General features: G+C 42.4%; 4 protein-coding genes and 1 long non-coding RNA gene across 9 annotated transcripts in view; 4 read left to right on the top strand and 1 right to left on the bottom strand.

Moving 5' to 3' along the window:
* The window catches only part of HOXC10 (homeobox C10), a 127,967-nt gene that overhangs the window by 35,688 nt on the left and 67,013 nt on the right, over window positions 1–25,266 (top strand). The window lies entirely within an intron of this gene.
* On the top strand, window positions 579–16,252 carry HOXC6 (homeobox C6). 2 transcript variants are annotated; one of them, XM_053373808.1, is made up of 3 exons: window positions 579–595; window positions 13,473–14,110; window positions 14,928–16,252. In XM_053373808.1, the coding sequence occupies exons 2-3, from the start codon at window positions 13,711–13,713 to the stop codon at window positions 15,260–15,262; spliced, it is 735 nt and encodes a 244-aa protein (XP_053229783.1). In that variant the 5' UTR covers window positions 579–595; window positions 13,473–13,710; the 3' UTR covers window positions 15,263–16,252. The 2 variants fall into 2 exon arrangements, with proteins under 2 accessions (XP_053229783.1, XP_053229792.1); XM_053373817.1 differs by lacking the exon at window positions 579–595 and having other exon boundaries at window positions 12,944–14,110; window positions 14,952–16,252.
* Window positions 7,155–24,605, bottom strand: LOC128406447 (uncharacterized). Of its 2 annotated transcripts, none has more exons than XR_008328497.1 (3): window positions 24,069–24,605; window positions 9,722–9,797; window positions 7,155–8,077 (listed from the first exon to the last, which is right to left on the bottom strand). It is a non-coding gene; the product is annotated as an uncharacterized LOC128406447 (long non-coding RNA). The 2 variants fall into 2 exon arrangements; XR_008328498.1 differs by lacking the exon at window positions 24,069–24,605 and adding an exon at window positions 11,284–11,461.
* HOXC5 (homeobox C5) overlaps window positions 18,382–25,266 on the top strand; it is a 61,248-nt gene continuing 54,363 nt past the window's right edge. For 2 of the 3 annotated variants that reach the window (XM_053373788.1, XM_053373796.1), the window contains exons 1-2: window positions 18,382–19,310; window positions 20,027–20,241. In XM_053373788.1, the coding sequence (XP_053229763.1) occupies window positions 18,785–19,310; window positions 20,027–20,241 (741 nt within the window). In that variant the 5' untranslated portion in view covers window positions 18,382–18,784. Of the gene's footprint in view, window positions 19,311–20,026; window positions 20,242–23,240; window positions 23,512–25,266 lie in introns of those variants that run through there. The other variant, XM_053373779.1, reaches the window with a different exon arrangement.
* Window positions 24,456–25,266, top strand: part of LOC128406346 (homeobox protein Hox-D3a-like) — a 90,630-nt gene continuing 89,819 nt past the window's right edge. Inside the window, exon 1 of the mRNA XM_053373674.1 lies at window positions 24,456–24,597. Within this exon, the coding sequence (XP_053229649.1) occupies window positions 24,578–24,597 (20 nt within the window). The 5' untranslated portion in view covers window positions 24,456–24,577. The remainder of the gene's footprint in view (window positions 24,598–25,266) is intronic.

Below are 25,266 nucleotides of genomic sequence, written 5' to 3'. Positions count from 1 at the left end.
AAGAAGCAAATTAGCAGCAGTAATAGAAAGAGTAGCATTGCCCGATGAACGCCAACGTTGTAGTCTTCCCCTGTCTCCGCCCCTTCGCATATTAGCTGGTTCGTGTGTGTGTGTGTGTGTGTGTGTGTGTGTGGTTTTTTTTAAAAAAAAAGAAATGAATAAATAGACTTAAAACAAAGCTGTTACTCCTACTCCGTCAGATCTCTCCAAATGAATTCGGGTTAGAATATATTTTAATGACTGTGTGTGTGTGTGTGTGTGAGAGAGAGAGAGAGAGAGAGTGAGTGTATATATATATATATCCACACGCAGACATATATATACACACATGTAAATATATGGAAAGAGTAATTCTATAAACATGGCGACAGAGAAGAGCATTTGCACTCGTCACAAAAATGCAACGCATTCTTGGTTGTTTGCAGAAAATTTACAGCTGAGCAATAAAAGTTTACGACTGAATCACAAGTTGGATTGGCCACAGGAAGTCATGTGGACTCCATCCATGAACGTGAACTTTTTATTGTGGTTTCTCTTATGACTCTTTCGCAGTAGTCCTTCCTTTAACAGTCCAAGCAGTGCCAGTGAAACGGGGGTACGATGGTATCTGTATTTTTTCCTTTTAATTATTATTAGTATTTTTTTCTGGTGGTGGTAGTGGAGGGGGGTGGGGGAAGGAATCTCGAATTGTCTCTGTTCTTTCCCCTCCCTCCCTCCCTTCTTTTTTTCTTTTTTTCTTTCTCCCTTTCTTTCCTTTGGGGTTGGAATTGTTGGTTGCTCTGGGCATTTTAGGAATAATGAGTTTACTGCTGCGGCTGGTTGCCTCCTCCCATTCTCCACCCCTAGGGGCAAAACGCAACACATCTCCTTGGGAGGATGCAATGACGAGGGGGACAAGGAGTTGTAAATACCTTTATTTTATTTTATTTTTAAGGGGGAGGGAGGGGGAAGAGATGCTAGCCCCGTCTTCTCTCCTGACCCCCAAGTTAAAAAAAAATACAGAAGAAGACTATTTTATTTTATGGTTTATTTTCTGTCTATCCCTCCCCCCCCCACTCTTTTTTGTTTGTTTTGTTTCTCTTTTTTAATATTTCTGTGGAGCTGAACACAGCGTCAGCGGAACAGAAAAGAGGCAGAAGAGAGAGAGAGGAAGGGGAGAGAGAGAGAAGGAAAGAGAGAGAGAGAGAGAGAGAGGAAGGGGAAAGAGAATCTGGTAAGTGTTCCCTTATTGGCTAAAATGTGTAACTAATGATCCATGGCGATGGGTGTTAAAGATAATGATGCATCGTTTTCGCGAAGCAGACGGAAAGAGGGGTGTAGCCTGGTTATGACAGAATATGATCAGGAAGGATCGGCGCAAATGTGGTTAATTCGGGGGAGGAGGGAGGGGGATGAACGGTTTGCTAGTGGTGATGTCACTGCGGTCTGGTTTGCTGGAGACAGAGGATGCCGGCTGCAGTCTGCCTCCCCTTTACAATGGTGCAGTGTTTTACTGGGGTGGGGAGGATGGCGGGAGGGCTGGGATGGAAGCGCCCTCGCGGGGGTGGGGTGGGGGGAGGAACACAGCGGCGAGAAAGCGCCTGTGGTCGTAGAGTCCAGTAGTTAAAGTCAATGAGAGTATCCGGATCCAGCATCAGATTGGGCCCAAAGGCCATTGAATCCATTTAATTATTATCATCGTTACTTAAAAAGTTTCTAGCGTGCGCCGATTTTGTTTTGTTTTTTTAAAAAAGATAAACAACAGTGACAACTTTTCTTAAGAGCAATTGAGCGCATTGAGTACTTCAAGCACATGCGCAGTGCGCGCTCTCATCCAGGAAACGGGAGGAAGATTCCCCCCTGGTGTACAGCAAGAAAGTAGCCAAGCAAGCAGGAGTGCCATTTTTAATGAGCAATTATGAGCTAGCTGTGTTTGTTGTGAAGCAGGAGGCGCCTTACCTTTCCACTCTCTCCCCCCAACACATGGTTCCGATTGGCTCTTCGGAAAGCTTATATATTTTTAAGACTATATTTAGGAGTTGAACCGTCCGCCCCATTTGAGAGTGTGTTTCTCTGTGTCCGTCTCAGGCCTCCCCCGCCCCTCCGGGAAAGGTGCAGTCCAATCTAGCAAAGCATGAATCCTGACTTTATTTCTCTCTGTATATAATTTGATGGCTGTTTAAAGAGTTTAAGAAATAAACTGCATTGTTTGGATGTGCCGTGTCAACGTTTTACGGTGTGGAGCGTGTATTCCAGTGCTTGTTTGTTGTGTTGTAATGTTGATGAAGAGGTTTTCCTTCCAACATGTTAGCAGAGAACATGGGGATTTTTTTTACATATTTCCCTTTCTAGAGTCCACATACACACACACACACTACACCGGCCCAGCAAAATGCATTATACCCCTATCAATATGATTATGGGTGTGTATCTTCCTGAGATTTTCCTCAGTTAATGTGGGTGCAAACTGCATTCCAATTAGATAATAATAATAATAATAATAATAATAATAATAATAATAATAATCAGAAGCAAATAATAACAAAACGGACGACGAGGCTTTCGACAAAAGGGTGGGGGAAGGGAACAAAGACCCAGGTCCCTTACTGAATTTATTCTAAATCCATTCCCCCTTTGCCCATGCTCATAAACATATAGAAATTCAAATCCCTGGGAAGGGCACCCTGTTCGTCTCCTGCTTGTAAGGCCCTTCAGCTAGATTCCTCAATGAAATATTTAACACATTCTGCATCCAGGTTTATAAAAGGCCTCGCCCGCGATAGCGTTTTGCCACTGAGCACACACACACACTGCACGATGCTTTTTGAGGGGACTTTTAATGAAACGCGTTCTAATTGGATTGCTTGCTGCAATATGTGTGCTGCAATGAATGACTATTGTTTATAAAAGTGGCACACACACAAAAACCAAATAACATCTGTGGGGTGGTGTTAAATCTGATCAAATACATCCGATCGCGCCAGCCATTTTATTCTTAAGGAAAGCAAGAGCGAAGGCAGCCCATCCACGAGCCTTCCTGGGGGTTCTGTAAACAAAAGAAGCCCAAAACTGGTAAGTGGGACGTGCGTATGTCATGTCTGTGCATAGAAGGAGCCGCACATTCTAGACGCCTGTGTCTCCCATTTTGCTTTGGGGAGTCGGATTTTTGGGGGTGTGTGTGATGGGGGTGCGGGGATACAGTTTGGGATACGGTTGCTGGACAGTGCGGGCTGCGCGTTTACTCGGGAGTCAGTCAGTTTAATCTGCAATCGCACCTCGAGGGGCCAGTAAGCTCCACAGTAGTCCATAGGAATGCGTTGCTCGCTTTCTAAATGCGCTTCCTATTGGGCGGGTGGAAGAAAGCCAGGTGGCTTACTTGCAGGTAAATGGGTTTAGGAGTGGCGGTAACGAACCAAGGTACGCCCTCCCTCCGATTAGCTTGGGTGAATATTTATATATGCGGTGGGTTCCATTACTGACTGCAAAGGAGGTCGCAATAAGGACCTTAAAAAAAATAAAAAATGATCAGGCAATGGTTATTTGAACCACATGGTTGCCGGACTGTCGTTGTCATCGTCCCCCCTTCCTTTCCTCCTCTCGTTGTTTCTGGAGTTAGGACGTGTTTTTGTGCTGGTTGAAGAGATATGAATCCCTTTCGATATTTGCCTGTTGTCCAATGTTATTTGCTGTGCCTTTTCCTTTAGCCTTCTGCAACAACCACCCTCTCCTCTCTCCCAGGACTGCCCATACAATACACATTTTAATGTATTGATTTAGTCTTTAAACTGACATATTGCCGTTGTTCATAAACTCAGAACGTTGGAGCTGATCTAAAAGGAGGGAATATAAGAAAAACTGATTTATATTCCCTGCACTTTACAGACCAAACGAGAAGAAATGAATGGCTCCTTTTATCTATAACATCACCATAGACGAGGGATCATAGTGAACATTCCCAGGCATTATTGACACACAGGTCCAGGAAAGGAGGCGGGAGAGACAGACTACATCCAGGAGCAAAATCCGATACTGTGATAGTTAACTTTGGCCCCCGCACGTAGCTTTTAATCCTTGGTGCGTGTCATCAACAGGGCAGTAAATGTGAAAATTGAAAACCACAAATGTGACACGGTAATATAAATCACACACATATATATTTATTAAGGGGAACGAGTGCCATAATAAAAACAATTGGAAGAACATTACAATTTTACAACAACTGCAATATCAATAATACATTTCTTTACAGCAGTAAAACCGTATCAACAACAATAAAAGCAACCACCACTATCTATGTGCCTATTTTTCAACATAGAAAGAGAGAAACGGGGCGGGGGGGGGGAAGCAGCGGCTGGAGGCGGGGGTGAGAGTGGGAAAGGAAAAAAACATAATGAGAGAAACTTTTTTTAATGACAACCTCAGTAACTGTCGTAATAATGCACCCTGAAATCGTGTAATATATACCAATTTACATTTCATTTAGGAGAGAGTGCAGGGAGGCTGGCGGTGTGCGCATGAGCAGCTGAGAGTTGGGGGGAATACGTACAATTAGGATTGCTTAAATCAGTGTTCAAAGTTTTTAAACATAAAACATAAACATAAAATAAAATAGCCGAAGTAGGCGGCCACGTTGCTTAGAATAAATATGGTCTGGCTGCAAAGTAGCAGCTGCTAAGCCCTGACCTTGTTTATGAAAAGGATAGGGCGAGTTGGGGGAGAACTTCACTTTTCAATGATTTTGTTGTATGTGCCTCTGGTTTTTAATTTTCATTTTAATTGCGTCTGGGACTTGGCTTCCTACATTTTACATTTTAGCACGCTTTGCACTGTATTGGCCTGCGGAATTGAGAGGCTGTCTTGGGCCTATGGTGATGCGGGTATTTTCCAGACCTTCCCTTAAGTGGCAAACGTATTTAAGCTCCATGAGTTACAATGAGAGATTATTTACGCACGTGCTTAATTAACTCTGGCTTTGAAATCAATATGTGTTGAACGTTCCTCACTTTCCCCGGATCGTGTCCAGACATTTGTGTGATGCAATTTTATTTGTAAAAATGGGGCTGGCTGAAATAAACAAAAACTTTACACTGGCTTTTTTTAAAAAAAAAGGGGGGGGAAAGCTGGGTCTTAAGGCCAAAGTTTAAAATAAAATAAAATCACGTCCCAGAAGGAAAAGGGAGAGAAAGTTACATTTTGAAGGGGGAAATGCGGGGGAGGGGGGGAGACATTGATGGACGAAAGAATGGCACCTGTGAGTCAAAAGACTACGTGGTCTAATATATAATATGTGATATAATATGTTATTATATGTTTCACGTACATATGAGATATGGGGCGTTTGTGTGCGTGCATGTACATTTCAACATTGCAGACACCGGTCTCTTGCAGAGTGCAACGAAATATCATAATTTCAGCATCACATCCAGTTATTTGGTTGAACTGAAATGTGCAGCCCTGAAGATGGGTTATCTTCAGTCGGATGCCAGGAAATCTGGGGGCGCGGTCGGTTCTGTGTTTATATTTTATATGCTGTTGTGCATAACTGTTCGTGTACCGTGGAGGGAAGTTGTGGATATAGAGGATTAAAAAAACGAGAAAGCACGTGACAGTTTTGATTCCTGGAATTCCTGATCAGATCTACTGGATCCACTGGCGTTTCTTGAGGTTCATCTAATGAACACAGGGCAATTTACTGTTGCTGTGGGTGAGGTTGTGCAGTACACCCCGCTGTCCTGACTGTATAAAATAAACGTGTCGTGAGAAAGGGAACCCACAAAGCAATAAAACGTAGCGGGTGCAATCCAGCTCCGCGAAAACCCACTGGATTTTCTGCCGTTGATTTCGATGAGATCTGTGCGTTTGCCCCCAGACACAAGCTGAACTGCGTTTAGTGTGACCCCAAGTTTGGCGCAAGGCCGCCTCCTGTTTTCCCAATAAATTAACAGCAGGTAATAACTTTAGACCGTCCGGATTTAAATCGAAACAGAAAGGCCTATAAGGCGAGCCAGACCTTCTTAAACGTAGTACAGTAAATAGTAAAGACGTTCTGCTGGTTTTAACTGCAGTGGATTTCATGAAACGTGGAGAGGATCGGTGTTTTCCTCCAGCAAAAGACCACGGCGGTGGTCAACCCTTGAAAGTAAACTCCGCCGGTACTAATGAGACTTTACTACCTAGTCTATCATGTTGTTCGGGTAGAGCGGGGTTCAATTTTTTACATTCCATGTTCTCCTTGATTTAAGCAATCACGGACGTTGCCTGAGCTTATGCGCGCGCTCACCTTTCTCTCTACGTAGCCTTTTAAATAGGGGGTCCTATTTTTCTCTCCCCCACCGTCCCTTTCTTTTAATTGCTGCTTTTTTTTGTTGTTTACTTGTTTTGTATACTGCCACCAAGTGACTGAAACTTGGCAAGCCAACAATTTTGCAATTTGGCCTCTCTCTCTCTCTCCCGCCTCTCCCTCGCACTTTTGTAGGATGGGTGCGAGAAAGCTAAGGGGGCGCACACACGCGCGCGCACACCAAAATAATAACGCTATTTCACGACTGGAGAGTCAAAATGCTTGGGAGAAAGACAGCGGGGGAAAAGAGGACGACTGTTGTGCCATAAAGGCCGGAATCTCAGGGTCTTTTACTACTTCCAAGCGACGACAGTCTCCTCCCCTCCGCTCCTGTTGCTGCCTCGTAAACAAGCCCCCCCTTTGCGCTGGTTGGACAGTTTAGAACTTTTAAAAAGTTTGGTCTCTTCAAAGCTATTTGGAAGTAGGCTGTTTGAGGGGTTGAATTGGACATTCGGTGGAAGTTCCTCGGTGGCTTCTTCTGTTGCTGTTTGAGGCGCAATCTCCCTCCCTCTTTCCCCCCTCTCTCCCCCCCTTCATTTGAGAAGGCTGCGTTTTAAATCACTTCCAGTGTTCATGCATTCATAAAAATAGATAAGGCCCGTCAGCTGGGCGACGCCACTCCCGCCCCCACTCCGGGGGGGGGGAGAGGAGAGAGAAAATGAGTGTATTTAAGCAGATCCAAAAATACTAAACTGTCGCCCCATTAAAAGTTACGCAAACGGATTGCATTTCCCAAAGTGCAACAAATATTGCCTCTCCAAATATGTAGCTTAATAGTAAGCGACCGGCTTTTTAAAGACACACACACACCATTAAGGCAACTAATACTGTGTCCTGGCTTATTATTTATTTTATTTTCTTCTCCCCCTTCTTGTTCTTCTTCTTCCTGGCGTCCTGAGATTAATTTTTCCTTCTCCCCCACCCCCATGTGCAAACAATAAAATGAAATAAGAACTCATAGATAATGACAACCATTCCTCATCATTGAATTATTCTTCCTGAACGTATTAAAATCGTATTCTTCTTTGTTTAATCTCTTCGCGGGCGTAAGTAGTTGCTTATATCCATATTTTATGTTGCTCTATAATATCACGCTTTATAATTTTTAAGCCGGTAGCTATTCTCCATGACAACTCGACGTGACGTCACGACCGCAACTCTCTTGAATGTCAAAAAGGAAGGAGGGAGGGGGTCATTGTAGGGAACATTTCCGTGCCATAAAACGGAGTAATCCAAGTCAACCATAAAAGTTCTCTAAACTGAACATCCTTTGGTGAAGTTTGCAGGGCTATCCGACCGTAATAGACATTACACAGTAGCAAGCGGAGAAGAAAACTCGGGGAAGGAGGGGGGGGGAGAGGCTCTTAATTGGCCCAATCACCCAATAATATCTTTACCTCCTGTACTGTCAGCATAGGGACACATCACATAGTTTCAAAAATCCCATTGAATATTACAGGGAATAAACAGGGATAAAGAAAAGGAAAATTCGAAATAACTTCTAAGTTGGACAAGCTGTCAGTTTCTGCCGCTGCCTCCTAACCCCGTTACCTTGGACCTTTGCTGATTCGGAGGGGGGGGGAACTCTTTAATTGGCCAAGACTTAACTTATAGAACTGTAGTGGCGGTGCGGGGCGTGGGGTGCGGACAGATACAGAAGCAACGTAGTTACTTGAAAATGATTGACCAACGTGAAGTTCCGTTTATAGGAGGCCGGAAGGTTTCCAGTGCTGGAAAGCGGGGGCTCCACCAAGATATCTAGAATGAAAGAAAAACAGACAGATAAATAAGTGTATGCATGCATACAACAACCTATCAACAACTAAATAAATAAGAGAGACACATAACACAGCGTGAATAAGTTAAGGCGTCCACAACAGGTTGACTTGGGAGAGAGGGCGGGGTCTACGTAAATGCCTAATAACGTCAGAAAAGAACTTGAATCTTAATAAAGTGCGTGTCCCCACTTATTTCAAACGATATTGAGCCCATTCCTCTCTCCACCTCCCCCCACCCGTTATTTTGCCTATCTTAGACGTGTGTTTTGACACTTTGCAGAATTCCCACCAACACCACCCCATGATAAATCGTAGCCCTCCATTCACCCCCAAGCCCTACAAACGCATATATCTGCACCCCAGTTTGAAGCCATTAGAATTCCTATCCAGCAATACCGTTAGGGTTATGACATTTCCAGTATAAAACGTTGCCAGCTTATATATATATATGTGTGTGTGTGTGAGTGTGCATATGTATGTGTGTGTGTGTGTGTGTGTGTGTGTGTGTGTGTGTATATATATATATATATATATATATATATATATATATATATATATATAAAAATACCCCCTTGGGCTTTTTTTGTTGGTTTGATGGGATTCCTCACCTCCCCCACCCCACATGCGGCAGATCATACGGAGTGGGGTGGCTGCGTGGGGCAGCAACCCGAGTTTCCTGAAAACAGAAAGTTATAAACGGCTTTTTCATTAGTCATGGAGCCATAGCAGTAAGACCACAAACAAATCAGGACTTGCACTTTTTCTCCCTTGCAGCCAAGAATATTGCAGGCCGAACCGCAGAAGCGGTGCTTATGTGACAAGACGTAGGGGGGCGGATGTTTTTGAAGGATGCAGGGCAAAAGCAAGACAAAATTCAGAAAGGGAGAAACCCCCGATTCTTATTATTGCTAATTATTGACAATAAGAATTATTTCTATGGAAGGTAAATTTCTCCAACTCTTCCCTTTCTGCGTATTTTAAAATTATTATTTTTTTTGTCAACCACTTTAGTATAAAGTTTAAGTAATATCATGACATAAACTGGGTGAAAACTCTGAGCGAAACTAGCAGTCCGAAAGTTAAGATTATCAAGATGTGATTACTGTAACAGAAAGGACGACTCAAAACAATGCAAACGCATCGGTCAGGCGCATTTGACTCCTGACATTTACGCGCCACAAATACTGCTTTTTTCTTTTCTTTTCTGTCTTCTTCTCATTATCATCATCCTCATTATTATTATTTAGTTATTTACGGGCAGAGGGAACATTTGATTAAGAAGGTTATTCTGTAGGAGCAGGAATAACTGGAGTGCAAGCGCTCTAAATAAATAATTACAAGGCAAGAAGCTCTAGCCTGCAATAACTGTCAAGTCTAAAAAGGCCGAGATAACATATATAAGGTGAGATCAGCTGAAATTAGATATCCAGTTAAAGGTACCACGTGGATTTAAGTACAACACCTTAAAAATACGTGTTTATTGCGCGCAAAATTACTGGCCTCGTTGTCTGCTTATGTCGTTCTGCTTATCTCTCTTTCTTCTGTTTTCCATACTGCTCCATACACAAATACTTTTAAAAACAAAACAAAGGTAAAAGCAAATCGCGAAGTGTGGCTGTCTTACTTTTGAAATGCATGCGTTGCACGAGAAACACATAAGCTCCATCTACACAGATCCAAGACTAATTTGCCTCTTCATCCTATAAATGGTACACAAATGAGGACATAGCTGTAGATTCTGGAAGTCTATACATAGATATAACTACACGTTATAAACAAGCCCGCGCGTGTTTGCTGAGCGGTGTGTGTTTAGGGGGTGGGGGGGAGTTCTTATCAATCTATCAGGGAATAATAAACTATTCCAGACAAGAGTGCAAGCTAATCCAACACATGAACAGTAAACAAACGTATTTGACCCAGGGCAACTTTGGTTGCATATTTAAAGCTAACCAGACACAACCTGCATTTATGAATAAGCAGTTTTCTACACCTAGGCAACAGACTGGGTGAGAATTTGTGAAGCGCTCTCTCCCCCCCACCCTTCTTCCACTTGCATTAACGGTCTCAGATGAAAACCCTTGCCATTAACGCCCAAGAAAAATCCACTCTCCTCTCGAAACAAACAAACAAACGAGTAAACAAACGCTTCCGAATTTGCATTCCGAATCACACGACAGGATCAGAATCTGACAACATTTTACTTGGACTGCAAGAGAGAGGGGAGCCAACGATAGCTCTTGTTTCCTTTCCACAATTAGTGGGGATGGAAAACACATGTGTGGAGTGTGCATTTTTGAAGCTCTCCTCTAAATCAGTTCATCAATTCGCTAATTAAAACGGAGAGAGAGAATGAGAGAGAGGGAGTGTGTTCTAACGAAGCATATTTTTCTTCTTTAACCTCGGTGTGGGGGTAAAATCCGGGGGTAAAAACACACAAAAAAAGAAAACAGCCTTATGAGCGAATGGATGTTATTGCAGCTTTCTGTGGGCTCTTTAACTCCAGGGGGCGGGGAGGGGGGGGAAAAGAGACCCCAACTGCTATACAAGAACTACTCCAGGACCTGCGCATATTTTCACTGCTGTGTAGCAGTTTTAATAAAACATCTGTTCTTGCTTCTGCTGATGAGTTTACATAATTGTTTGCAGACCAATTTAACCAGAAAAAGTCCTACACATTTTCCTGTGTTGTTTTCTTTTTTGTAAAGGGGGGGGGGAGGGAAGAGTCGTCTCCTTTGATCAAACACATTATAAGAACCTTAATAATAACTTCTCCCCATATATATATGTATATGTAACACTAAAATATTAGGAATGTAACTACTAGAACGCTGAGTCTAGTATATATACAAATTTTCCAGCGTCTTCTTTCTCCCCATCCAACCAACACTTAAGAAAGGTTCGATGTTGGGTTTCTTCGCGCCAGCTGTTTTCTCTTCCCTATAATTCGACCAGACTTCTAGGTCTTCTCTTCTGTTTAGAAAAGTAATAAAACACTTCACTTTCTCCACTCGAAATCACTTGGTACTCACCAGATCCCTCCAAAAGAGCTCTCTAGGACTTCTGCACGCCACCCCTCCAAACCCCAGCCCCTTTGCATTTGCAACCATCCCAGAGATTTTAAGGGTCTGAGATAAGGATTATTATAACACTAGAACAATGAATATACTTTTGGTGAATCGAACCTACCAAGAAAGACGGTCTTCTTCTTTTTCTCTTTCTCATTCCCACACACCTTGAAGTTCTATTACTTTTAATGTAGTCTTAATCTACCACTGAAGTATTTTTTAAGATACTATCCAATCTAAACACAAACACACGAGGGGGGGAGGAGTCTCTCTGTGTTTGTGTGCATTATCTAACTCCCATTAAAGGAGAAAGGAAAATATCTACCTTCTATCAGTTCAGATTGATTGTGCATGGAAACCTACACACACACACACACACACACACACAGAATGACTTTGAAAACTAGTGATATTAATTGCTTGCAGTTACCATGAGCTTCACTGAGCTCTGCTTGTCTGCCTGTCTCTGTTTATCTACTGACCTACCAACCTACCTACACGTACAGACACATTGGTTGCATTGTTATGTATATCTCTAAGTGTGTGTGTACTGGGGTAATGTTTGGGCCCTTTTCTTCCCTCTCCCATTCTCCTAGTGATTGTATCTCTCTGCCTATGGATTATCCGGTATAATGTGCTAAATAGCTGGGAAGCCTCAGGAAAGCAAATACTATTTTCTTAATCGGCATGCTAGTAAATTTGTCATGTGTACGAGCCTTAAATGTGTACACGTTGGGATGAGAACTGCTGCAGGATGGAAAAGCCATGTCCATTTAATAGGGAGGGATGCAGGCTAGAAGCTTAATAACAAGCTACACACTCTCTTGCTTTCTTTTTATGCACCCTGATTTATTTTTTTTAAGAAACTTTATTTTTTTCATACTGACACTCAAGGAACGCTTAACGTTATACAAGATGAATACTTCAGCCCTCTTTTTGTCAGTTGCAGTCTCGTTTATGGTTTTATTACTACCATTGATTACTTTGCTTTGTTGCACAGAGGAAAAAGATCATAAAATCCTTTGGCATCCGGGTTCCACTTAGAGCAGGGGTGTGTGTGTGTAGGGGGGGGTATGTGATCCCCTTCTTTCTCAACTAAAACCTTCATCCAAAAGAGGAATGTTAGAAGTATTGATTCATTACGACCAAACACAATGAGAAATATTCCAAGCTTTCCAGAAAATCGACTGGTTCTACCTTTAAAATCACTAAACAAAAGCTTCCTAACATGCCCATGGAAATGAGGCCAGTGTTTCTTAGTCCTAATTGAATTTTTAAATAGCAAGCCAATGGAATGATGTAGGAGTCTTGCTATATTTACAGATCAGCAGGTATATTTTACTTTTAAGGAACAATTTATGGCACTGGATTGAAATTAAAATTAGATTAGCTGTCTTCATTTCAATTAGTGTGTCGGTGCAAATCCACCAGAGGAGTAGAATGTAATCCACTCTCTAATCTAACTAAATATTTCAAGGGAAGTTTTCCAATCAGCTACAAATATCTGGAGTCGTAAATTTTTTTCTTCCTTTCTCTACCTCTTTCTGTTTTTGCAAACGTAAACACGAGGGGCTCTTTCTAGCAAACACCATTCCAAATGCAAAGGTAATGCTTTGGGGGGATGTTGATATTGCAAATGTAAACATTGCCATAGCAGTCTCCAGCTCTGAAAAATGACAAAGCAAATATTCAATAGAGAAACATACAAATGTGCTGCTGCTGCTTCTTTTTAATTCTAACCTGGACTCTGAATTTTGATTATATATATATACAGTATATAGCAACAACCCACCATCCTGGAAAGTTCTTCAAATTCCCGAGTACAGGAATGCTCTAAAAGATACAGTATCTGCCCAGCTGTCACCTGGTCTCCCCTCCTTGCTTTCAAGATTGTATTATAAAGAGCACAAGCACTTGATTCCACATTTATTGACCAACAGTAAATTAGTGGAGGAAAAGAAAATTTATGGTTTAATATTTTATGCACACTTGAGATTTATGACTATAATTTCTGAGCTATTTGGTTGCTAGGTATTAAGGAAGCATTTTCAACAGAATAAATATCCTGATTCCTGATCTCCATAACCATTTGCCTTTTCTTTTCTTTTAAAAAAATCACCTAAAGCTCTATTTGGGTTGTGAAATTAAAAGAAGAAGTCTTTCTTTCTTTCTTTCTTTCTTTCTTTCTTTCTTTCTTTCTTTCTTTCTTTCTTTCTTTCTGTGCCCCTCCCTCTTCATCCCTCTCCCACTCCCTCCCCCGAACCATACTTACTATTTCCCCCCTCTTCTTCCAAACCATCTTATATTTAGAATTTCGAGACTTACTTTCAATGCATACTTAGTTTCAACTGGGGAATCAACACAAGCAAAAGCAATTTTTCCGTGTCTTGACATCTAGCTTCCTATTGGCTCACAACGGGTCAGCTGACTTTGTCATTTTGTCTGTCCTGGAGTGGAGCCGTCCCTATAACAATCTAGTTCAGACTACAAACTGGAGACAGAAATAAATATTAAAGAAATCATACAAGCCAGGTATAGGGGGGAAGATATGAATTCCTATTTCACAAACCCGTCGTTGTCTTGCCACCTCACCAGTGGTCAAGAGGTCCTGCCCAACGTGGCGATCAATTCCTCTGCTTATGACCCTGTAAGGCATTTTTCAACTTATGGAGCAGCGGTTGCTCAAAACAGGATCTATTCATCTCCTTTTTATTCACCGCAAGATAATGTTGTGTTTAGCTCCAGTCGGGGACCATATGATTACGGATCTAATGCCTTTTATCAAGAAAAAGACATGCTCTCTAGCTGCAGGCAAAATTCTATGGGACACAATACACAAACTTCCATTGCACAGGATTTTACAAGTGACCAAAACAGGAGCACATCCCAGGAACAGAAAACTAGCATTCAAATATACCCGTGGATGCAGCGCATGAACTCCCACAGTGGTAAGTTTTACAGCTTGCAGAGATAAATTAAATAAACTGAACCATCTTTACGACCGTCTCCCTAGCAGAACAGGCTCAGCTACTTTTTATGGCCCCATAAAAACAATAATATAGCTTCCTCACAGTTGCCGCTACAGGCCTTTTATTTGTTAAGTTGTTGCAAGCGAATATGGCTTGTTATGCTCTTTCTAATTAAAAGACTTCGAGAGTGTAAAATATCTATAATAAAGTGCAATCAGCTCTGATTTTTTTTCCCTTGGAGGGGGTGGTGGAAATAAGGTGTAGAATAGAAGTGATGTGTTTTGATTTTTTTTTAAAAAAAATGTATTTTCCCTGATAGGTGAGATAGGGCATTTTTATTAAGGCAAAAAAATTGCAAAGTGTCTTGTCCAATAACAGGTCCAATAACAGCTGGGGGATTTATGAAGTAGCTTGACTTCATAATATATGGAAGGAGTGTCTATTCCTAGTAATTAAAGCAGCATTGGAGTAAAATCTAATTGGATTTTTTTTTCAAGTTTGCAGAAATAATTAAAACAACACATTCTGAATCTTTGCAAATAAGATAGGAACATGCTTTCAATTAGACACCCCCCCCAATCCTCCATGTGTGCTGCATGATTTTAATGGGTAGTAAGACTAAGGCACAGAATTAAATTGTGCAGTGGGTTTGGGGGGGGGGAGTTGGTCGGTGGATGACAATGAAGACTGAGTGTGGAGGGTGGGGTTGGGGAAAGCCTGGCTGACGGGCTTGGTTGTGCCTGTTTTCTTTTATTTACGCATTTTATTTTCAAATCTGTTAACTAATCGTTTTTAGTTTGTTTCGTTTCCGAATCCATAGGGGTCGGCTATGGAGCAGATCGGAGGAGGGGGCGTCAGATCTACTCGCGTTACCAGACCCTGGAGCTGGAGAAGGAGTTCCATTTCAATCGCTACTTGACGCGGCGAAGGAGGATTGAGATCGCCAACGCTCTTTGCCTAACTGAACGCCAGATCAAGATCTGGTTTCAAAACAGGAGGATGAAATGGAAAAAAGAGAGCAACTTGAGTTCCACCCTGTCTGGGGGAGGTGGCGCTGGAGCAGCTGCAGATAGCTTGGGCGCAAAGGAGGAGAAAAGGGAAGAAACAGAAGAGGAGAAACCAAAGGATTGAAAACACTGACGGTGCTGCCAGATCCCTCTCCCTTCCCCAACACACACACACATTCGCACACGGTCCCTCTTCCTCTTCTTTCTCGGTCTCTCGGTCTCTTTCTCTCTCGCCCCCCACTCCCAGTTTCTCCTTTCCATTCTCTGTTACCACTGGCACAATCTATACATTTGGTTGTATGAGAGAGAGAGAGAGAGAGAGAGAGAGAGAGAGAGAGAGAGAGAGAGAGAGATGTGGACGTGGGAGACCTCCCCTCCCCCATCTCCTCCATCTCTCCAGCAGTGATGCACCCACTTTCATAACTTTCTTCCTAAGGAGCTCATCAAGACCCCCCTCCAACCTCACCAGCCCCCCCCCGCCTTTGCATCCGAGCCCAGCTATCTACCTTTGCATAAAGACTGTATTTAATGCAAACCCCTCTACCACCACCACCCGCCATTCCCTCTCCACTTCCCTAGACAGAATAGTTTTGCTTGCAAAAAGGCAGGTCCCCCTGTAGGGGCTGCTTTGGGTTGCGTTGAGATCAACCATGTCAAAAAGGCACTCTATGCAGTTTCGCTTCCAAAACGATGATAATTATTGTGGTGGTGGCGGTGATGTAAGTGGGGGGGGGGAATTGAATTGCCTACCCCTGTGAAAATATTTCCTTCCATGCCCACCTTCTCCCACGCCTCCAAGCTATGTCTACCTAAATATAGCATTTTCCAGAGTAAACTAATTGTATTTAAACACTACCTGAGGTCATTATGCATTCTACAAACTGTGACAGTTTCTGTGTGAATATTTTTAGCTGTATTTGTGGTCTCTGTATTTATATTTATGTTTAGTACTGTAATGTTCAAGCAGTATAAACGTGAATGGAATTCTATAGCAAGTAGGAGGAAATAAATAAATAAATCTTGTGTTACACTCTCTAACATCATGTATAAAGGTCACGTCCAGAGGACTATGGTTGAGTATTTAATAAAAACTGGATATTATTTTTAAAAGTTACTTGAATGGTTTCTGAAATTCAATTGGGGGGAAGATCTCAGGTGAAAGAGTTTTGCATCAGCCACCACGGGTTCCGTGCGTGAGAATGCTCCATTTTTAGATTCCAGTATTCATGATCGCCTGTCAGCACGACTCTCGGCATATTTAGTCGGAAGTAAACAGGATGGTGTGCGGATATAATTTACTTCCAGTTAGGTATCCTTAAGTATATATATAAATATATATATAATGAATATCTATATCCTATCTTGCTGCGTTTCATTTCGCGCTTTCATCCCCTGAAAACTGCATGAGACCCCAACTCTCAGAGTGTTAAAAGCTCAGACAGATTTTATTCCCTAATTCTCGAGGCCAAATAATTGCTTAAAAACAAATGCATTTATTTATTTATTCTTTAAATTAAAGCTACCAATGGAAACTAGACTCCCAGGGCACCTCTCTCTAGATATATTTATTTCGAGGTAACAGAATAGTGGGCAGAAATATTTTTATGTTTTATTGCAGACGCTTAGAAGGCGCAAAGGCGCGACTGACAATAGCCTAGTTTGCAGTGAGCACATCAACATTACATTGTGGCTTAGGCTCTCCTTTTATGTTTAGCTCAGAGGCATCTTTTCAACCAGGTACAAACGTTCGAGAAAGTAATCCTGTCTTCTGGAGGCATTCACTGCCTTGGGAACCTTTGCTACTCTTTGAACATTTTGCACTAAACTATCAGGTTCCGGTTAAACAAAAGGAAATACCAGGAAACCCCCAACAAGACGATTTCTTACCCCCGCTTGTCCGTAAAATTTGGAAGGCTTTAAGAACATCTCTCTTTAGATATGCCACAAAAGCCTAGCACATGTAGTAAGTAGAGAGATCATATAAATTTCAAATGCAAATATATGCAACATAGAGGACGGGAATGCAGGTAGCAATATTTAAGAGATTTGCTCCCGTATTTCCAAATGTCCCTCTGCCATAATTGAGCTAAACATTAAAATAAGTACCAAACATAAGCGAAGGACTTTTAAAAGGGCCACTGAAATTAAAAAGTTATGTTTTATGTTAAAGCTGTCCCCCCCAAAAAAAAGACCACGTAAAACTGAGGTGGTAAAAAGATGAAATAATATATTTATAACTCACATAGGTATTCCAATGTCATTTATTTTATCCTATTCTTTAAAGAAGTTTAATAAGTGGGAAGGAAAATCTTCTCTGTTTCCAACTGTTTCGCTAAACATCCCGGCGGAAGGGAATATATTTCTCATGCGAAACTGGCAGATCCAACCTTATGTTTGCAAGCAGGGATTTGCAGTGAGGAAGGGGAGCCTTGACACATACCTTCACCTGCCTGATATCCCCTTTTCCAAGCTTTTTAAAGAGACTTCTCACGTGCCCACAGACATACAGACACCCAAAAACAAGGTGAATGTTTATTCATTCGCCCAAGGTACAAAACTGATTTATGGGGAGGCTGCGTTGATTCATAACCTCCAGGGAACACACACACACACCAACTCCCAAAGATACTGCACTCCACATATACAGAGAGATATACAAAGAACAGAAGATTAACACAACGTAGGTTTCAATCTGCTGCACCGCCTAGTCATAAAAGCAGTTCCATGCGACCAGTTATATATGCATCCATGTCAACAATGCAATGTATGCATGTGCATAAAGCATAAAGCGTACAGAGCACACTGACTTTACTTCCTGCAGCATATCCCAGTTACACCTACATATGCATTCTCTGGTGTACCGAGTAACGCTAACCAAGGGAATTCGAATTCAGGACTTTGTCTCCCTGGTTGCGCTGAGTGCAGACGCAATCTCGATTGCATTAATTGAGAATATGCGTCTGTTTACACTGAATCAAGCGAACAGGCTCATATAAGGCTGCTGCGCGGGCGCGCACACACATGTGCATACAACGCGGAATATCCGGCCTACACAGAAGGAAATGTTTTTACACGAGGACGCGTCCCAAGGCCATATTTTATACCACCCCACATCAAGGGCTGAAAATTCCTTATGAATCGCTGTGGACGGGAAATTAGCTCTTGTCTTCCATCCCAACGAAGGCTTAGGGGCTGTTTGTGCGCGTTGTTTCACACCCATAAGCCTCGAGCGTTAGGGAAGGGTAGTATTTTATGAGACGTCATACCCCAGACCCAGCACCAGGTGACGCTATAGTCTCATTGTCTCGGTGTTTTGAGTGTGGGGCCTTTTTTTTTTTTTTTGTTTCGTTATGCCAACATATCACATACGTTTCTCGGGCTTCCATCAATAACCTCCTGGGGTCATCAAGCCAAATTTATGACTGGCCAACACCGTCACGTGATTCTATTTAAACATCCCATATTTGGGCAGCGCACATAGAATAAAGAAAAGAAGAATCTCCACCTATAAATTCTGCACTTTAGAGAACAAAAAACCCTGAACTTCAAAAGGGCCACAAATCAAGCCTAATCAAAGGGGTGTGAGAGGGAGAGAGAGAGGGAGAGAGAGCGAGAGTGGGGAGGAAAAAAAAATATAATTCCTGACATGAGTTCCTACGTAGCCAATTCGTTCTATAAGCAAAATCAAAATGTTCCTGCGTATTCCATGCAAAGTTATGGGAATTATGGATCTGTGTCTGAGGTTCAGCCTTCCAGGTATTGCTACAGTGGGCTGGATCTGAGCATTACATTCCCTTCATCTGGGGCTTCCAACTCTCTGAACGGTGTGGACATGTCTTCAACCCCCAGACCTAACCCCGACCGACCTTCCTGTACAGTCATGGGATCCGCAGGGCACACTTTAGGCAGAGACGACCAGACCTCTCTAAACCCAGGAATTTACAGTCAGAAAGCTTGTGGCACCACCACAGCCACCAGCAGCAGCAACAACAGTACGCCGTTGGAAGATAGATCTAAGAGCAGTGGGGAAATCAAGAGTGAACCGGTGCAAACAGCTCAGCAAAGCGGGCAGTCCATGCACCAACAGCAGCACCACCAGCAACAGCAGCAGCAGCAGCAGCAGCAGCCACCACAAATTTATCCGTGGATGACCAAACTACACATGAGCCACGGTAAACTTTCGCTTCTCGATTTTGTTTCACAGGATTTGCCTTGGTTTTATAGGCCATACGGGGCAAATAATAAGGGGGAAAAAACCTGGGGTCGTAAATTTTACGACTAAGGCATCAATTGCTCGTAAAACTGTCCACTAAAAGGCTTAGAGGCGATATACGCCCAAATTTATGACGGCATAATTGGATCATAGAAACAAAACGGGTATAAAGGCAATATTCCATTTTTTTGTTGGGGGGGAAAGAAGGAAAGAATTTTTTTAAGGGGGAGAAATAACTTGGAAAGGCTCGCGTTCTTTAAGAGGAAGGAGAGAGGGGCTTAGGAGTTTTTTCAGACCTTACCACATCATTCCATAAAGTCAGAAGTTTTGCCTCTTTCCTAACCTAGGGAAATGGGCGACTTGATCTATTTCCCCCCTTTCTTATAGATACACTTCTTCGTGGTTTAAAGGGAGAACACTTCATTAGGGACTAGCCTTAGCTTGAACCCAAAACTTTAATGAGAAAGTGTTGGAAAATACCCCTCCTCTATTAAATATATTAAAAATGTATTCTGGGTAGAACCAAGAAATCTCTCTCTCCCCCCCCCTTTTAATACCTTTTGCTTTCCTACTTTCTTCTTCTTCTTCTTCTATTATTATTATTATTATTATTATTATTATTATTATTATTATTATTTTAGCGGGGTTTTTTATCCGATGTCTTTTGTCTTCCAGAAGCAGATGGCAAACGTTCCAGAACCAGCTACACTCGCTACCAAACTCTGGAACTAGAGAAAGAATTTCATTTTAACAGATATCTCACCCGCCGGAGGCGCATAGAGATCGCCAACAACCTATGTTTGAATGAAAGGCAAATCAAAATATGGTTTCAAAACCGGAGGATGAAATGGAAAAAAGATTCCAAATTGAAAAGCAAAGAGTCTCTCTAGGTAGAAATCCGGGCCAAGGGTTGGGCGGGGAGAGTCAGTTCACATTGACAAGAGTTGCTGTTGTTGTTGTAGCCTACCTTGAGAAAAGTTTTCTTTGGGAGGTTGGGAGAGGAAAAGGGCGGGTGGGGGGGAAGGGTCGCAGACTGGACTGAACTACATACTCTAACAAATCTATCAGACAAAGGCGTTCTCTTATTAGTATGCAAACAGACCCTTTAGCTTTTCAGCTAGAATTCAGTGTACAGCTCGCTGGAGGGTTGGTGGGTTTTGTTTTGTTTTCCACCACACCACTCTAACCTGTGTCCCCTTAAATTGGGAGGAAATATGTCGGTCAAATGAAAACCAAGCCAATGGGCGACATTTGAGAGGTCCTTTTATCTATAACCTATATCTCTGTCTATAAAAGATTACGCTGAAGATCAGAATAATACGCTTAGGAAACCCAAGTCCAAGTTATGCATAAAAGAGGGGCTCCTCAGGACTTTTGGAAAGTTCCGAGGCCCCGATTCTTAAACGTCAGGCTTGGAAGTAAATCCCGTTGTGAAGGCGTGGGAGTTTACCTCTGTGTCCAACGCGGTGGACGGGCGACAAACCTGTTGTGAGCACTTACTTCTCAATCAGTCCCACTGAACGTGGGGGGACTTCCTTCCGAGTAAACGTGCATAGGATCGGGCTGCACGATCTAGGTGTGTGAGAATGTTTACTTCTGGTGTGGATGGTGAGTTTCCACACAATGTAGTTCCCTAGATGCACTTAACCTGAAACGTGGGGGGTGGGGTGGGGGGTGATTTGTTATTGTGTTTTGTTTTGGGGTTTTTTTTAAAAAAATATGCTCGCTGTGAGATGTGTCCTTCTGGGGTGGGGTTGTTTCATTTTATTATTCAACCCCCCTCCTCTCCGTTGACTTATTTTTGTATTATTTGCATATGAATGAAAAGTGAATGGACTATGAACGAATCTGCTTGACCATCTCTCCTTGGAGATATTTGTGCAAAAACATTAAAGCACTCTTGGGGTGGGGGCTGATAAGTGTGTGTGTGTGTGTGTGTGTGTGAATTCTCCCAATTTAAATATTCCTGTGTATTTATTGGTTGCGTAATTAATGTAGCTTTGCAAAATAATAATAACGATAAGAACAACGCTGAACTCTTATACAAATGTACCGTATACTTTTTGTTTACATGTAGCCCTTTTTATTCACCTCCCCCTTCCTTCTCCCCGATGTTGTATTCCATATATTTATTGGTTGTAATATCATATGTGAAAGACCATGAAACATATACAGTATATTTTGTCATATTGAATAAATGCTAAAATAATAAATAAATCAACACCTAAGGCCAATTTTGGAGTGCGGGAGAAAAACGTATATGAGGTGCCTTTGCTTGAGCGCTGTCTCCAAACCCGCGCTTCCACTGTTATTTTGCTGTCAATTGTTTTCAAATATATAAATATGTAAAACGAGAACAAATCCCCGTCAGTCTGAGGCACGAGCTATCCAAAGTTCAGCACTTGTGAAGTCGTATTGATTTCAGTGGGAGAGTTTAGCACAAACCTCTTGCAATGAAATCGATGGGACTTTCCAAGCGCTAAACTTTGGATGGAACAAGCCTCTGGACTGAAGCTTAGAATCCCATTCAACGCAATGAGATTTACTTCAAACGCAAGTTGGAAGTAAGCCCCATTGAGGCGGGGGAACAATTTCAAGCAAGGGTTGCAGTGGAAATCGGTCAAACCCTAGTGTTTAACTTCGGATGGGCTATGGGTTGGGCTTTCATGTATCTTATGTCGCCCCTGCTGCGTCCCCAATAAAAGAACTTTGGGTGATGTGTACTCAGTTGCAGGTCTCATCACAAGCTTTCTGGAGTGAATGCCTCTTTTTTGAACTGTTGAACAACTCTTGACCTGTCCTAGTGTTTGAACAACATAGTTCTGGGTTCTTCAAAAGTCCTCCAAAGGTCTTCGTGCGATCGCTTTGTTTCTTTCCCTGATAATTCCTTCCTTCAGTTTACAATAATCTAAAAGTCCAGATGCAGGCAAGACTACCTTTCTAAATAAGATTGCCTTTTTAACCCTGTAGAACAGAATTACCGGGCTAGGCTCTTGGCCCCTCCCTTCAGACAACTTTCCATCGACATTAAGTGAAAGTTGTGCAAGAACTGGGCGATTTGTGAAGGCAGTAGGTCTTTCTGAGACGCTGTGTGTATGTGTGATCACTAGAACAAGTACGATTGAGTTGGGCAGAGAATGGCAGGATTTAACCCTGGGCTGCGCAAAACTTCAACGTGTGGTTTATAAAGCACGATATTTGCGAAAGATTCTCTGGTTTAGGTGCAATATAAGAAAGCTAATAGTCCTCTACTCCTTTTGAAACCTGTAATCTCTTTCTATGCGTTTTAAGATGACTTCTATGCCTATCTATGACGTCTTCTTCTTCGTCCTCTTCTTCATATAGTAGTGTTATTGGATTCAGTAATGTAGGAGTTTGGGGCTATGAATGTACAGGCCTGTGGAAATTTGGGAGGGATAAAACTGTGCATGTATATTTCACGTATGTGTGTGTTCCACCAGACACACACCAACTATCTCTCACACAGTCACACACACCGGAGGTCATGCCTGAGGTGTTTTCGGAGCTATTTACAGTACAAACGCTTGGGAGAGACCCTCAATGGCTCAATAAACCTTTATAGTATTTCCTTTACACATTTCAAACAATGGAGCCATTTCCTGAACCTGAAAACAAAAGTTTATTTTAATGACAGTGGAAGCTCTTAAGGATAAAACTGGCTTTACCTCCTAAGATTCCCGGCTTTTCATGGAGTCCCTCTGACTTAAATAGCGCTCTATTTCTGAAGTTTATTGATATTTTATTATTGTAGTTATTATTTAGTGTCCTCTTTGAGAAGATCAAATAATACTGTCACGAAGGCGATGACAATTTATGTTATGGCAATTTTACAGTCCACTTGAAAGTTTCCTTTCCCTCCCCTTTCCAGGCTTAACTTGTCATATGATTTGATTTTACGCAAATATCAGTCAAATCATGTAACGGAGATCAAAGCACTGGGGTTTGCCCTATTCCATTTGTGTTTGATCCAAGAGGAGCCTTCCTTATTGTCTTGTGTTTGCAAATAATGTGTGCCTTCCCAGGAGTATCAGCAGCAGGAAAAGCAACAACAACAACAACAAATATTGGAACATTCTCTGAGCATTTAAATGTATATATGTCATCTTGATGTTTGAAAATAATAAGCTACCCTGTGTAAATCTATGGAGTGTTTATTGAGGCACCGAAACAGACTTGGCAGATCTTGATAGCTGTGCACTGAAACCAAAGGTGGTTGTTTTTACATCTGTTTCGTTCTATTTGGTCTTCTCTGCTCACCCCACTCCTAAACCGTGGTGTTTCCTTTCCCTTTAATCGGAAGTCTGCCAGGGAATAATTGGGTTTGACAGGTTAGAATTAACAAAATCAGATGTTCTATTGTTTTATCTTAAGGCGGGGGAAGAGAAGCCTTTACGCACATAGCCGTCCAAAACTTTTCCATTATCATAAGGCAAGCCAGTCGGTTACATATACAGCCATATATATATATATACAGCCTTGTGAATAATTGTGCGAACAACGTGGGTCTATTTGGGCCTCTTCCCTGTCTTTTTAAAAAGTAATTTTTCAGGGCTGATTAATATTTGGTTGTTGGGCTTGTCATTGACTTTTGCTATTCAATATCTAACAGCCCCCCTCCTTTCCCTCTTTCTCCTGCTTTTCAGTCCGTTCCTAAAGAAGTCTTGCAAAGCCAAGAAGGAAATGAAACATCGCTTACCTTTCACTGTCATCCGTGTCAACACAGTGGGGACTTTTAAAAGGCCGCTTAACCAGAAAGGGAGGGCGAGGGAAGGGGGGAAAAATGACAGACCCAAAGTTCCAGTGCGTGTGTGCGTGTGTGTGCTTTAAAAGAGAGGATGAAAAATAACAACAATGGTAATAATAATCCAGGACTTTTTGAGCCAAGACTTTGACTATCCCTGAGAACATTAGCAGAAATACCCATGGCTTCTAAGTGAATTTAGTAGTTTAAAACTTTTGAAGGTTATTTATGTGGATAGCCCAAAGCAAAAGCCCTGAATGGCTCTCGGTGAGCACGTGATGTCATTAAACTAAGTTTTATGGTTTGGGGGAGCTGACATACCCACAATATATTTACATCATATATAATCTTAACTGTCCACCATCGCAGCTGCTGGAGCTGTTTAATGCTGGGACAGTGGGACAAGGCAGTTAGTGCGGATTACGACGTCTTGGGCTGCTGTTAGGGAAGGCACATCTTCCCAAATGGATCCCTGGCGAGATCAGTAAGTTAATTTCTTTCCCTCGCTTTTTTTTTTTTTTTTTGCGCGCTCCTCTCCCCACGCCATCCCCTCCCAGCTTCTAACATGGTATCCAGCTTTCTTGTGGAGGTGCGGGGTGGGGGGGTGGGGGTGGGGGGAGAGGAATTCAGTTGCACCTTGGCTACGAAGTTGGGGGAGGGGTGAAAGTGTGGAGCGTAAGGCTTTTCCCTCCAGGGTGATGGAGGAAGCTTTCTGGAGCGCACGTCGAGAGTGGCGGTTATCAAGAAGCAAGATCAGACCTTTGTTCCCCTTCTTGACTTCCTCGGGGCTTGTGGAAAATGAGATAAGGACCCAAACCTTCTTCTACTTAGTTAGGCAGAGGTTGATTCATTCCCTTCTTCTCCCACCCGCTTTCTACACCTCTCTGAAGACGCTCGAGATCTGATGGGGTGGTGGGAGTTCCCCCCTCTGAACAGAAACTTTCGGTCAAAATGTTTGGACTGCTTCTTGCAGCTGGGTTGAGAGATACACTTAAATGTCCCCGGGTGCAATACTTGCTTAATGGGTAGAAGAAAAAAGAAGTTTGTGTGGTGGTGGCGGCGGCGGGGTAAAGTGCATGCGCGCTGGAGTTGGGCTGAGACGTTGGCTGCTCTGTACGCATCGCGGATGTTGGCAGGTGGAGTGGAAGAAGGT

Source organism: Podarcis raffonei, chromosome 2 (genome assembly GCF_027172205.1).
Source record: "Podarcis raffonei isolate rPodRaf1 chromosome 2, rPodRaf1.pri, whole genome shotgun sequence".
Lineage (NCBI taxonomy): Eukaryota > Metazoa > Chordata > Lepidosauria > Squamata > Lacertidae > Podarcis > Podarcis raffonei.
This window is presented reverse-complemented; position numbering and strand designations above follow the sequence as displayed.

What these genes read in the sequence shown, in the direction of transcription:
- HOXC6 (XM_053373808.1), top strand. Translation starts at nt 13,711, where the DNA reads ATGAATTCCTATTTCACAAACCCGTCGTTGTCTTGCCACCTCACCAGT. An exon ending in GCGCATGAACTCCCACAGTG is followed by an intron (nt 14,111 to 14,927) that starts GTAAGTTTTACA and finishes AATCGTTTTTAG; the next exon opens with TTTGTTTCGTTTCCGAATCC.